This window comes from Podarcis bocagei (genome assembly GCF_964188305.1).
Source record: "Podarcis bocagei genome assembly, chromosome: 3".
Classification (NCBI taxonomy): domain Eukaryota; kingdom Metazoa; phylum Chordata; class Lepidosauria; order Squamata; family Lacertidae; genus Podarcis; species Podarcis bocagei.
In genome coordinates, this window is record NC_138127.1 from 32,783,978 (window position 1) to 32,797,526 (window position 13,549).

General features: G+C 41.5%; 1 protein-coding gene across 4 annotated transcripts in view; it reads right to left on the reverse strand.

The window, feature by feature from the left end:
- Positions 1-4,577, reverse strand: part of FBXL4 (F-box and leucine rich repeat protein 4) — a 28,909-nt gene extending 24,332 nt beyond the window's left edge. Inside the window, exons 1-2 of one of the 4 annotated variants that reach the window (XM_081186600.1) lie at positions 4,447-4,577; positions 67-667 (exon numbers count right to left, since the gene is read on the reverse strand). In XM_081186600.1, the coding sequence (XP_081042726.1) occupies positions 67-557 (491 nt within the window). In that variant the 5' untranslated portion in view covers positions 558-667; positions 4,447-4,577. Of the gene's footprint in view, positions 1-66; positions 668-1,554; positions 1,684-4,355; positions 4,375-4,430 lie in introns of those variants that run through there. The other 3 variants (XM_081186601.1, XM_081186603.1, XM_081186602.1) reach the window with 3 other exon arrangements.
- Positions 4,578-13,549: the final 8,972 nt, after the last annotated feature.

The following is a 13,549-nucleotide window of genomic DNA, read 5'->3' on the forward strand; positions in this document are numbered from 1 at the left end:
GTGTGTGTGTGTGTGTGTCACATCTCATATCAAGGAAATGAAAAGTAAATTAATAAGATGAATTACCTTACTTCAGCAGGCAGCGTTTGGGAATGAGGACTTGCAGAACATGCCAAAATCCTAACGACAGCACCAGGGTGATAGGTTTCCAGGACATGTATTGCTGTGGGATAAACTGGTTCATCAAAAGCAAGCTCTACAAAGTCGTGACTATGGAAATTGGGTGGTGTCCTTGTGAAAGGTGACCGTGCGCTAGGACAGACTTCCCACCATGTTCCATAAGTTCGAAATACAGCAGTCTGCGTGAAGTCACCAAAGCTAGGGTACACATTAGGAGTTCCAGCCAAATTCCTCATGGTGTATGAAATGCTGTTTTCACTACCATAATGGGAACTGAAATCCAACACTTCTTTGGCATATTGGACCACTTCGACATTGATAGGTAAGGCTCTGTTTGATTCAATAGCTCTCCGATTGTTCATAGGTTCGCCCCTTGTAGCTGTCCTGGCTCGGCGTCGAAGGCAAATGTAGTAAAACATGTTCAGAACTGTTAACATGGGAAATGCTGGTGATATCCAGATAGCTATTATCAAGTTGCTAAAGGTCAGGGAGCCTCAAGAGACATGCATTGCTTCTTTGTGGGACGTTTGGAAAAACCAACAGGCACCTAAATCAAAACAAAAACAAAGCACAGTTAATACGAAAACTATTCAAGAAACAAAATTGATTTTACTAGTTTTAGTTGGCTAGCCTTAAGTTGCCACTGCAACATTTGAGAAAAACAAGTTAGTAAAAGTTTCATAAAAATATTATTGTCTAACAAAATGTCTCATATTGCCTTAAAAACAAAGCTTGCAGACAAATCTTAGTTTTCACTTCATTTTTTGCAGTAGTAATAGTGAAAAGGCATCCAATTAATTTCAGAATCATAACCTTGGACGCTGTACTCAAAATAACATCATTTTGCATGAAAAGGCAGCATCACCGAACATGGACAGGTTATATAGATATGCTGCCCTGCAATCTCACACCTGATTCACCATATGGAGTAGCAGATCATTGTGGTCCAAATGACAGTAGGCTACATTGATCAAATCTGCCAAAAGCATGAATAAAATCCCCAAAATTAGAGAGATGCTATAATTGTTGCAGTAAATGCTAACAGGCTTCATGGCAAGCTACATCTGCTGAAAACTCCCTTCTATGTCACTATTAAAAGGTACAGAAACCCCATCCTCTTTTTATTTATGTCTGACTCTAGAAATAACTATTCTCCACACATTATTGAATTAAAGCAAGCAAGTCTATTGTTCCGCATGAATCTCTTTGCTAATGTAAATGTCTTATATTAGAAATCAGCATCTTTTGAGGTAAGAATAATGCAACTGACCAAATACACCCTACTGATGGCATTAGTTAACATGCTCTGCAAGAGTTCCTTTCATGGGTAACTTTAATTTTGAAAGCATCTTCTGTGCTAACCAGATCTTGCAGTGCATCCCCAATGTCACACACCATGTTTTGACACACGAGGTGTGTATTTTTAGGATTCACCTTAATTTTGTAATTGTCAGTTTTTAAAAGCTGTTTTCAATATTGTGTTTTCATATTGTAGTCCACCTTGGGACCTTAGGGTGAAGTGTGGGTTATTAGAAGAAGCAGAAGGAGAGGAGGAGGAGAAGAAGAATTTGCATCTGAAAGCAGGCAAAGTATATAAATATGAGATGCAAAGAATGGAGGCCATACTGAACAAATATATCAAGTTGTCACACATTTCAAACACCCAATAGAGTCACACTTAGTAAATCAAAACATAGAAAAAATTTAAAGACACTTTATAAATTCAATATACAATAAATTTAATTAAAATTTTGTACCCCAAAATAAAAGTATAAAAGATAAATAAATAAAAATTGCTTTGCCATTGCCCAGAAATATTAACTTAAAGCAATGTTAATATAATTGAAGCACTTAAAAAAGATAATTTATACATAATATTAGTTTCAAATACATAATTACTACATTAACATAAGGAGGGAATGAAGCTACATTTTAATAAAAAGAACAAAAAGTTATGTGTTCAAAGTGCCTTAGTAATCCCAGAATTGTATTAACCTTGACAAATATACTTATGTACAGACTTATGAGCCAAGATGACCCCCAAATTAATCTTCTTGTCTCTGCTCTTAGCTGTTTATCTTCAGCGGCAAAGAGAAGTGCCTATAACCTGTTGAATCTGCAACAGGGATGATGAAATACTTCTTAAAATAGATGCAGTATTTGTGTAACAGACATTTACTCGAACATGCACAACACAAACCTAAGTGTTGCCTGCATTTCAAAGGCAAACTATTTGTTTTGCTGGAAAACAAAGCCAAGAAGGTAAAGATAGCTTAATTCATTTCGACGCTATAAATTTTTAAAAGATATTTAATCTATCTTCTCAGAGAGAACTTTTTTTGTTTTGACAGCTCCAGAATGACGAGTAAAACTCCACTGTTCTACAGATTTATCTGTTCATGCTCAAGAACATAAGATGACCCCACTGCACCCAGTGTTCAGGGTATTTTCTGTTTTCACAGTAGCCAAGCAAAACCCCGGTGCAAACTTCACAATCCAGACATGAGTGCAAGAGAACTCTCCCATCCGATATCCAGCAGCTGGGATGCTTGCACTCCATTCAGTAGCTGAGCAGAGATTTCACCAGTGCCAACAGTCTACTCCATCATCTTCTGCTTCAAACTAGATGCTTTATTTTACATAACGTGCATCATGCAAAGCAGTACACTTGCCAGCAACCCACTCTGCTGGAGGGCCACTTCTACTAGGAAATGTCAAAGCCTCCAAAATGACTCCCACAAATGTCTCTTATTTACACCTTGTTTTCCCCTCCGGAACATGCTATAGAGAAAGTGAGTTGGACATCGCCCAAGAGTTCAGATTCAACCCAGTGGATGTTATTTGATTACTTGTAATAAGGTATGGTATAGTGGTTAAGGTGTCAGACTGTAACCTGTGATACTCGAGTTCAAAACCCCAATTCAGTTATAAAACTCAGTGGCTGACTTTGGGACAGTCACTGTCTCTCAGCCGAACCAACTTGACGGGGTTGTTGCGAGGATCAAATAAGAAGAGCCTGAACTTCCCGTTTCGCCTTATAAATTCCCCTATCAATCTAAATTAAAGGCTACTAAATCCTCACTATATCTGTTCCCCCCCGTCCTGAGACATTAGTTTCTTCTCAATTTTAACAATTCAAAACATTCCTGTATGTTCAGGTCCTGTAGAATTGTCCCTAACATGTGTCATTTGCACAACTTCAACCTCTTCTTCATAGACCATTTACCATGTCTTTGTTCTCCACACCATACAAAATAACTGCTGAAATTATCTTCCTCCCACCACTTTGTCACTGCCTTTTCCACTTCTCTCCATTGGTATCCTCTCACCCCCTGCATTCATTCCAAACCTCATCAAATTCAAGGCTTTGCACAACCATCTCACTCACGCTACTGCAGGGTGGGGCAGGTTTTCAGGCTTCTTGGATCTACAGTAGTTTGGGTTTGTTGGTTGTTGCTGTTTACTAGAAATTCAACCAGTAAAGTGCAAATGGCACACCATTAGAATTAAAGAACAGAGTGTCTTTTGAGCACATCTGGAAACTAAGGGTTCATTTACAGTATCAGAATTGAATAAAGCGAACAGTCCTTTTAACACAAAGTCCCCTCCTGGCTACCTTATGTTTTCTTCACCACAGAAGCCTAATGAAAACCTTCCTGCTGTTGCCAAATGTCAAGTAGGTAACCTTTGGTGATCTACTATAAATCACCACCCCTAAACGCTGCGTGTAGATCCCGACCTGCTTCTCACCACTCCTACTCTATTGCTTTCCCGGAAGCCTGTTTTATTACTAGCCTAACCTCTCTCCCTCTCACACACACTTGCAGCTCAATAATAATATTAAAGCACTGCCACATCATTTAAAGTAAACGCAGGAATGACCTCCAATAGGGAAAAACTACACGCAATTTTTAAATCATGAGGACTCAAGGGTAGGCCTTATTGAAAACCTAATCACAAGGTAGTTTTGGAGACACGTGTTAACAATCACAAATAACTTATTCCTTCGCCAAGATCTTGTCCGCTGTGGAATTAAAAAGAGCTCCTTCGCAAAAGGGATTTATTCCGCCAAGGGAAAAACACTGCATTATTTGCAAAAGAAAGGGGGGAGGGGGACTCTGCCATCCGCTGGCCTTTTCTCAAGTCTTCTGATGCGGCCAGAGATAAGACAACTAGTGGCCTCGAAGCCCTCGCCCCTGGCTTCCAAAACCCCCATGCAAGCTACCAGGGCAGACCTCTGAGCAACAGGGGGCGGCCGCCAGGTGCTGGCTCCAGCATCGCCCTCGGCCAGAAAGAAAAAGCCTGCCCACCCATTTTCATGCTTACTGTTCAGATAATCTTCGCTCCGCTGCCCGAGCCAGCTCTGGGCAGCGGGACGCGTTCGCGACCGGCGCCGAAGCTACCGCCGCCATCTTTGAAGCTGGCGGGCGCAGCTCACGCGACGCGCCATGACGCCGGGAGGGGCTCCAGGGGGCGGGGCTTTGCTCGCTCGCTCCTCCTTCCTGCTTAGTTTGTCTGCTGATAGCGAGAGGCCGGCTGGGTTTCGTTTGCAGCGCTCTCCCAAACAGCGTTTCTTAAACGTTTTGTGACTGGTCTTGCCGTGGCAATGCCCACCCATCCTTTTCTAGGAGATTTAAGCTTTTCGCTTGGGCTTTTATCGCCCTTTCTGGGCTGCTTTCGGGATAGTTTGCCCTTGCTCTCCAATCCTGCACAATCCAAATATTGGATTTCATAACTACATTAAGCAGCCATTCAACTATTTCACCAGCTACGCTTCATGTTGCATTGCCACTGCAATTTATTTTGAAATCCACATTTTGTGCGATCTTCGGTTCTGTGCCTCCAGGCCTCAGAAGGCATCCTGCTCTTTTTGACTGCCCATACCCAGAGCCTTGATTCATCCTTAGCTGTGGATAATGTTGATATCAGCAACAGCGCAACCGTAAAAAAGGATTGAATTATATAAAGCAACCTGACACAAAACAGAGACCAAACGGCCTAGCATTTAGAGAGGGAAAATAGGCACTATTTCTGACCGGCAAGGGACGCTGCCCACGTGCCAACGGCCTGACAACATTTGCAGCTTGACACAAGGCTTTATGCCAGGTACAAAACTAGTGGTAGAACTTTGCTCCAGCGGCGCAGCAGCAGCAGCAGGAGGAGGAGGCCCCATTAGCTAAAGTGGTACCTCAGGTTAAGAACAGTTTCAGGTTAAGAACGGACCTCCGGAACAAATTAAGTACTTAACCCAAGGTACCACTGTATCTGGTGTGCATAGATACACCTTGATTGTGCCATGCATCCACAAGATTCAGCAAAAACAACTCTCTAGTCATAAAGGCTGCCTTTGAATTATCACCAACTAATGATATGCCCACTGCTATGACGCAAAAGGTAAATATGAAAGTCTCTCTCATAGAGCCCAGGAAAATGAAGTGTGTCACTGAACAAAGTGTAATACAAAGATGAGCCTGCTGGATCAGGCCATTGGTCCATCCAGTCCAGCATCCTGGTGGCCAACCAGATGCCCATGGGAAGCCTGGAAGCTGGACATTAGTGCAACAACACGCTGCCCACCTCCAATTCCCAGCAACTGGTATTCAGAGACATAATGCTTCTGGCAGTGGATGCAGAATATAGCCATCATGGCTCCTAGCTGTTGTATAGTTCTTATCACCTTTTTCTTCCTAAAATTCCTGTGAAGTAGGTGAGACTTTGAGACAGTTACCTGTACAAACCCATTCAGAAAGATTCACAGGTGAGTAGGAATTCTGGATTTAGGCCTAATTGATCCCAAACCAACATTTAAACCAGTGGACCATGCTAGCTTTACTCACAGTATTTGCAGGGGGGGGTATTGTGTGATTTGTGTTTTTATCTTGTATTTTTATACAAGATAAGCCGCCCTGAGATCTTCAAATGAAGGGTTGCATACAAATTTAATAAATAATAAATAAATGCTATTTTTATATGGACTTTGATTTTCTTATTCGTCAATCACCTGAAACAGAAGGGACAATTAAGTAGAAAGGAGAAATCCTTCAAATACCCCTCAGACTAATTCCTTGAGTCAAGCTCCTCATCCATGCATCATTTAGATGTTTTAGATTACAAGTCTCACCAGCCCTGGCTAACATGGTAGTCCAAAACATCTAAAACCTGGGAAGACTACCTTAAACAATCTAAAACTGTAGTCAACGTGAAGATATTAATGCCAGACTTTTTATTATTCTAAAATGTTCCAGGAACAGCATCCAAATTTACATAGCCATTTATTTCTATGGTAGCTGGAATTCATGCTAATTGTACATTAATTCCTGGGATGAATAATTGAGATATCAGACGCAACACCTCAAAAACAAAACAAAAAAACCACCCCTTAAATCTTGTTTAGTACTCAAAGTAACAAGTTCTAAGCCATGAGTTAATCAAGAAAACTATACATAGGTCTTCATTAGCATACCAGGAATCAATCCACAAATGATAAAATCACAGAACATGCAGACTTAATGGTGCATAATTCAATCATGCTTAACTCGTTCTGAACACATCAGTATCTTCAGGTTTCATAGAAATGGTAATTTTGTAGATGGGGTATAACAATCATCTGCCTCAGGGAAAACATTCCATATACTTATGTTTTGAGAAGGTTTGTTTTAATTTTCCTGATATTTATAGGGTATGAGTGGATGTGTACATTCATTCCATAGGAGCCAACTTCCAGGGGCTGTGTGTTGACAAAAATAGTAATTGTGGAGTGCCCACACCAATATATATCAGGACCACAGCAAATCATACACTCAAGCAAAGGGGACAGCGTCCTCTGTGAGATGCCACTGGATCCTGTCTAGCACAGGTGTTGATTTTGAGTAAGTAACATTACCATTGGGACCAAATATCTTCTGATCATAAAGATACATGAGATAGGGCACCCCAACAATTAATTTAGGATTTGGGGACATATAAACTTCTGAGTTCATGGATACATGAACTTTCTCTCTTAGGGTTTGGAACTTCTGAGCAGTACAGAACTGGAAACTAGTAACCAACTTCAGCATCGTTATAGATTCCTGTTTGATTGAGTTTAACTTTTATCCCAATCAAATCATTATAAACCCATTAACTAAGAGACCGAGTTATTAATCTTGTCTGGAGTAATAGGTCTTTAAATGTTCATTTCTTCTTGTCACTGGTTTTGATTTGGTATATACTAATGAACTGCAATTAGGGCTATTAATAACTCTTATTACTTAGCCTTACTTGGTTCTTAGTCCAAGATTAAACAGCTGCCTTCGTAAAACCATTAAACGTGTTCTGTCCTTATACAATATATATCCCCAACCTTCCTTTCAAAAGCGTAATACTGAAGGAGCAAGAAAAGCAACTTGGCTCCCCTATAGCTTTTTGGTCTGGTTAGGTGCTGCTCTCTGGATGCTGCTTGGGAAATGAGCCTTTTGCTCATCTTCCCTTCCTCCCCTAGAGGAGTCACAGGGCTTGCTTATTAGAGCTATGGGATGATGTAGGCAGCCACTCGCTCACATCTCCCACTTCTGGCTTCTCCAGCTTTGTTGAAGCAGCATCCCAGAAGGGGTCTGGCACTCAGATGCTCTGGGCTCTGAAGCCATCACCGGCCAAGCACATCTTCTACCCTTCTTCTCAACCCCCATGGAGGAGCATCAATGGCAGACAGCTTGGCCAGCTTGCTTGCATCTTCCTTCAACACTCAGGGAGCTCAGGTTCCCTGAGAGATATGGAGCTGAAGGAGAAAGCCAAAGTGTGACTGGGCTATCTTAGCTGTGGTAATAGTTGGTGTGTGCAGAAACGTTAACAGCACAAGATCCAGAATTAGAATTATAAGATTTCTGGACATTTGGAAGTTGTGGTTGTTGGTGTTGGTGCAGGGAGGGAGGGAACCTTAGGCCTCTCCCCAGGTTACAGGTGTTTTTGCCTGGCTGGAATGTGTCCTTTTCACTTTTCAGTACAGTGGTACCTCAGGTTAAGTACTTAATTTGTTCCGGAAGTCCGTTCTTAACCTGAAACTGTACTTGACCTGAAGCACCACTTTAGCTAATGGGGCCTCCTGCCGCCGCCGCGCTGCCGGAGCCCGATTTCTGTTCTTATCCTTAAGCAAAGTTCTTAACCTGAAGCACTATTTCTGGGTTAGCAGAGTGTGCAACCTGAAACGTATGTAACCCGAGGTACCACTGTACACACTTTTGGGTATGCAGAAGCTCTTGTTATCTGGGTACAGCCAGGAAAAAGGCTGTGATGAGGGGACTGAAGGCAGCCAAGCTTTCATAGGTTCTCCTCAGTTCCACATGGTAGGATTCACAACACCTTTAACGTGAGCTCCATCAGGAAGATTTTGGGCATCACATGGCAGGACAGAGTCTCAGACAAAGATGTGCTCTCATTCCCAGCATGTTTGCACTCCTGTTTCAGTGACATCCACACTGGCTTGGTCATGTGCACAGAATGGAAGGTGGCAGGATCCCCAAGGATGTGCTCTGTGGGGAGCTAGATTCAGGCACCAGACCCACTGGCAGACCAACTCTGCATTACAAAGAAGAAACATGACATGAAGGCTGGCAACATTAACTCCACCGTATGAGAATCCCTTGCAGACGCCCGCAGTCAGGTTGTGTATCCACCACAGTGACCAGAGGAGGAGATAGCTGGGTGCTGTTGCTGAAAGGCTCTCCGTACTGTTTTCAGCAGTGTCCAACCCTCCCCTCCCCATCTTTCTCACTCTGTTTCCTGTCTCCTTGAAAGCAGAAGCAGATCTGTGTCTTCACTCACTTTGCTCTCCCGGGGTAGCCATAGAATTTTTCCTCTTGGTCGGTGGATCCCAGAAGCTCTGAGTTTTTCAGAGTTTCAGGAGATGGCAACACTAGCTTCTGAGACAATACAAATATTTATTATTTATTTATGGATTGTAAAAATTAATTTATACAATTAAGTAATAACACTGTGCAGGTCCTGACTGTTTTTCTTTCTTTCTTGGGCCTTGATAGAAATAACAGTTCCCAACCTCTGCATTAACCCATCAGCTAAATATTTTGATGTAATAAGTGCAGCCTCACTAGCTTCATGGCAATTCCGTTTTTTCCAGCTTTGTTTCCTTCATAAGGCAGGCAAAAAGAGGTCCAGGCTCTTATCTGCTGTGTCACATTTCCTAAAATGGTTCGTGTTACTTAGCGTTGAAAATTGCCAAGTCTGACATGGCAAAGAGCTATTTTAAGCTGCAAGACACACAAGCATTGACGTATACAACTGAAGCATAACTCTACACCCTATGTCCTTCTGTCAGGTCTCATCAGAGGAAAGGTTTCAGGGCTGAGACTGCGTAGAGCAGGCTGTCTGAGAGGGACAGAGGCAGAAATATAATGCAAAAGATGCAGGGGTCGGGTTCCAGAGCAGCAAACAAGGCTTAGAGGGGTCAGATCAGGGAGTCAGAACCAGGCATACACCAAGATCCTAGGCAGCAGTCAAGAAAAAGGAAGCAGAGGCTTAGCGTCATCATTCTAGAGACAATGTACTCAGACAGGAGCAAGTTTTACAGTTAGAGCTTAGTGGACAAGAAGGTCATCTGACAATGGTCCAGGAGAACTGTAGCCTAAGTAGCATCCTTGAACTGCAGATGCTATCCCACTCTATTAGATAGGCTTGCAGAAAAACCAGAGCTCTGTTGGTACCAGGAGGTAAAGTGCTAGAACATGATTACTGGAAGATGTGGTTTGAATCACACATGACATCCACACCCTCCAAATCTTTCCCTTTTAGGAAAGAAAAACAAAAGCTAGCCTCAGTGAGCTAGAATGGCCAATAAGAAGCCATAGCAGGAGGCAGGACGGGATTTACCGTTTTTCATAGCGATGGTATGCCAAGCAAGGGCTGGGAAGACACACAAGAGCAGTGACACAAACGGCATCTGTTTTGGCAATGTCTTTGACAAGGGAGTCAGCCACATGTAACATGGCACCAGCAGAGGAACTTTTAGGCCAAATCCTGTATGCTTCATAAATGAAGTGCTGAACTGGCTGCAAGGGCCTTAATCTTCACACATGGGAGCCTTAGCCTTGCTTGAAAAAGCAATTTCACCTTGAGATAAAACAAGTTGCATTAGACTTTAATTTGAATGTTTATTTTTATTCTATTTCTTTCCCACCCTTTCTCCCAAAGGAGCATATTTTTATTCTGACTTTATCAGTTCTTTACTAGCTAGCTCTTCCACCATTAAATAGCAACATCACAGCGACAGAATGCAAGTAGGTCACTCGGAGCCACTGGGAGGAAAAAAAATCCAATATTTTGCACTGTAGTTTGCGTGATGCGTGTGTGCACGCACTGTGATAAAAACATTTTGTCCTTCCTGTCACTTGATGTACAATATATTTTTAGTTCCTTAGGAGTGGAGTTGTTTGCGTCTATTTTGATTGTAACTCCCTACTTTGTAGGCCCTACTTTGGCATTAGATCACCCTGCAAGGGGTTAAGTTCTGGCTCAGAAATGTGGGCTGTTTGATATGAAAACCATCATTGTTTGATATGTCAAATAAAACATTTGTCAATCAAGAGTCTTTAAGCACTGGGCTATGTGACATTTACTCTTTTATACACCGACAAAGTCCCTGGTGGCCTGCCTTTTTTCCTCTCATTTAAATAGTAGTAGGAGAACAAATCATACTTCAGGGCAAGTTGATAACTGCCAGTCACGATTCCTGCCTTGTTTACTATAATGAGGAGGGTAATAAATGCATCTGACCATTTCAGCTGGCATTTGCATAGATGAATGATTTGTCCAGTCAGTTGCTCTCTTGTGATTTGGGCCTCTTTGTCAGCACAAAGAGCATTCAGTCTCTTTGGAATTTGCAGCCGCCAAGCTCTCATTAGTAAACATCCTTTGCCATGAATGATTCAAATAATTACCCCTGAAATAATAAACTGTTTCACAAAAAACATTTTATTTGATGGCTCCAAAACATCAACTTTTCTGAATTGTTGACATTCAAATCAGCCAGAAAGCTTTATTGTTTGGCAACAATGACCCACTTGTAAAAGGCTGGCCATTGTTTTACCACCAGTAGACCTTTCAACTTGGCCCACTATCAAATGGGGTCCTTCAGTCCACCAGCCAAACACTCTGGGTAATCAGAGGGCATGCACCAGATGGAGCTGCAGTAAACTGTGTGCTCGGGCTCCAAACAAATTTTCGTGCAATTTGCTTCTGATGTTGTAAGCACCAAAATGCCAAGCTAATTAGCAGCAGCAACAACTTCTTGTCTGTTTACACCTCGAATATGGGCCTTTGTTTACACTGAGCAACCGCTGCGTATGCTGCCTTCTGTAATGGTATTCGATGGGTATAATTAGATGCCATTTGATATAGTTTGCTTGAGTTCAAACAAATGAGCAAGCAACAATTATACCTTGTTATAATCTTTGCTAGTCCATGGCAATGGTATAATAGCAGCACGCTATCAGTTCCTGTTACCATCTTTTTAACATCCACTCTGCCGCACGTAATTTTGAAAGTGTTATTAAGCTGAAGCTTCTTTAGGTGGCGAGAGAGTATTCATGAACTTGCCTAACCCTTCATTATTGTGTGTAAATGTAAGTGTGAAAATACCTGAAATGTACCAGAAGGACTGCTTAATCAGGACAAAACAGGATGGTGTTAATTTAAGTCTTCTGCAGCTGTGAGGAAAAGCATTAAGCAAAGAAAGGGCAAGGATTTCTCTGTCACGTCGTACATTTCCTCTTTGCTTTGCACCCACTTTGAAATCTGGCTGTATTCAATGTGTCAGCAATTACAAGAGCGATTACTCTTTTTAAAAAACTTAAATTTATAACATGGCCTTCACCAAAAAGTTCCAGAGCAGAAATACAAAGCAAAAATTTTGAAATCATATAGTAAAACCAAAACATTATAAAATTCCAGCACAAACAAATGGCAATGGCAGTAGATTACTAAAGCAACCAATATATCGAAACTTCATTGATCTACTCAGGTATGCTGATTTTTACACATTACTGTTATTATTAAACAGAAATTATTGTGCAAATGGAGAACAAGATAAAGAAAGAAGAGCAGGGCCAGTCCTACCATTAGGCAGAAAGTGATGGCTGATTAGGAAGCTGATGGTTTTGGATGTCATGAAAGCTCAGCAAATCCATACCTTCCATTTATTGTTGCATTTTTACTTCCATGGATGGAGTAAAAATGTTAAAAGGTACCTGTAACATTTTCTACCTCAGATGGCAAAATGACTTGTTCAGCTTTGGGTGCACCAGAGCTAGATCTGATATGGGCATAACCACAAAATACTGAGAGTCATGTTTGCTCAGTGAAAAAAATATTGTAAGTCCTGGAAAATAAGAGATACTACATTGTAAAAAATACATGTATGTCGATCCCATAGAGCAATGGCAGGGGCACTGTGAATTTACAATGATCTCACAAATGACATTATTGGTATTGTGGGCCAAGCTACATATTGCCCTGAGAAATCCAGGACTTATCTTCAAATGGGTTCCCCCCACACAAAAATTGCAGCCTTGGGAAAGGGATGCTAATTTAATCTGGAAAGCAGCAACCAACACTATATTTCCAATCTATATTTCTTCAACACCTATTTGCTCCATGATCAAGTCCCTGTGTTACATACACACACAAATAAACACAAGGCAAATAGCAGCTCGTTGGGGATAATTTAGGTCAGGAAAATTGTGCAGGAGAAAACTGGTTTAATGCCACTCACCCCTGCATCACTTTCCTGATCAAATTATCAGACTTGTCTTTCTCACAGCTGAGACTCAGAAGGAAAGTATCGGTTGCAGAGCTCTAGGTGTAACATGCAGTATGAGTCTGAGGGAACTGTTCAAAACAACCATAGCAAAAGTGATAATCAATCCCAGTAAAGGGTGGGGAAATGCAATATCAATACTTTCCCTCTACAGTCAAAGGAATAAAGCTCAATCTAATATCTTCCCTTTAACTCTTAAAAAAAACCCACCAAAAAACATTGTCTTTTCTAACTCTTTGTCAGTGCCAAGTCTATTTTTCATTTAATTCTTTGGCTTGTCAAGACCAACATCAGGAGGAGATGAAAAATCCCATTAATAGTTCAGATTTGGCAGATATATATTTTAAATGTCTCATCCAATTTGGTGTTTGTGAAATTATGTGACAAATAGAACTGGCTGCGCCTCTCAGTGCTCAGACTATACAACTGACGGCGAGCCTCAAAATATGCAAGGCTTTTCATATGAAGAAATGTGACAGTCCAGGGACACTTTGTGAGGACAGGTTGGACTTCAGAAAGTCAATGAGCAAGCAAGATGGCATGGTCCAATGGAGTCCAGCGCAGAAGTGGACTAACAAAGGAAACTGGGAAGATGGTTTATTCACTTGTTGTTTAGTCGTTTAG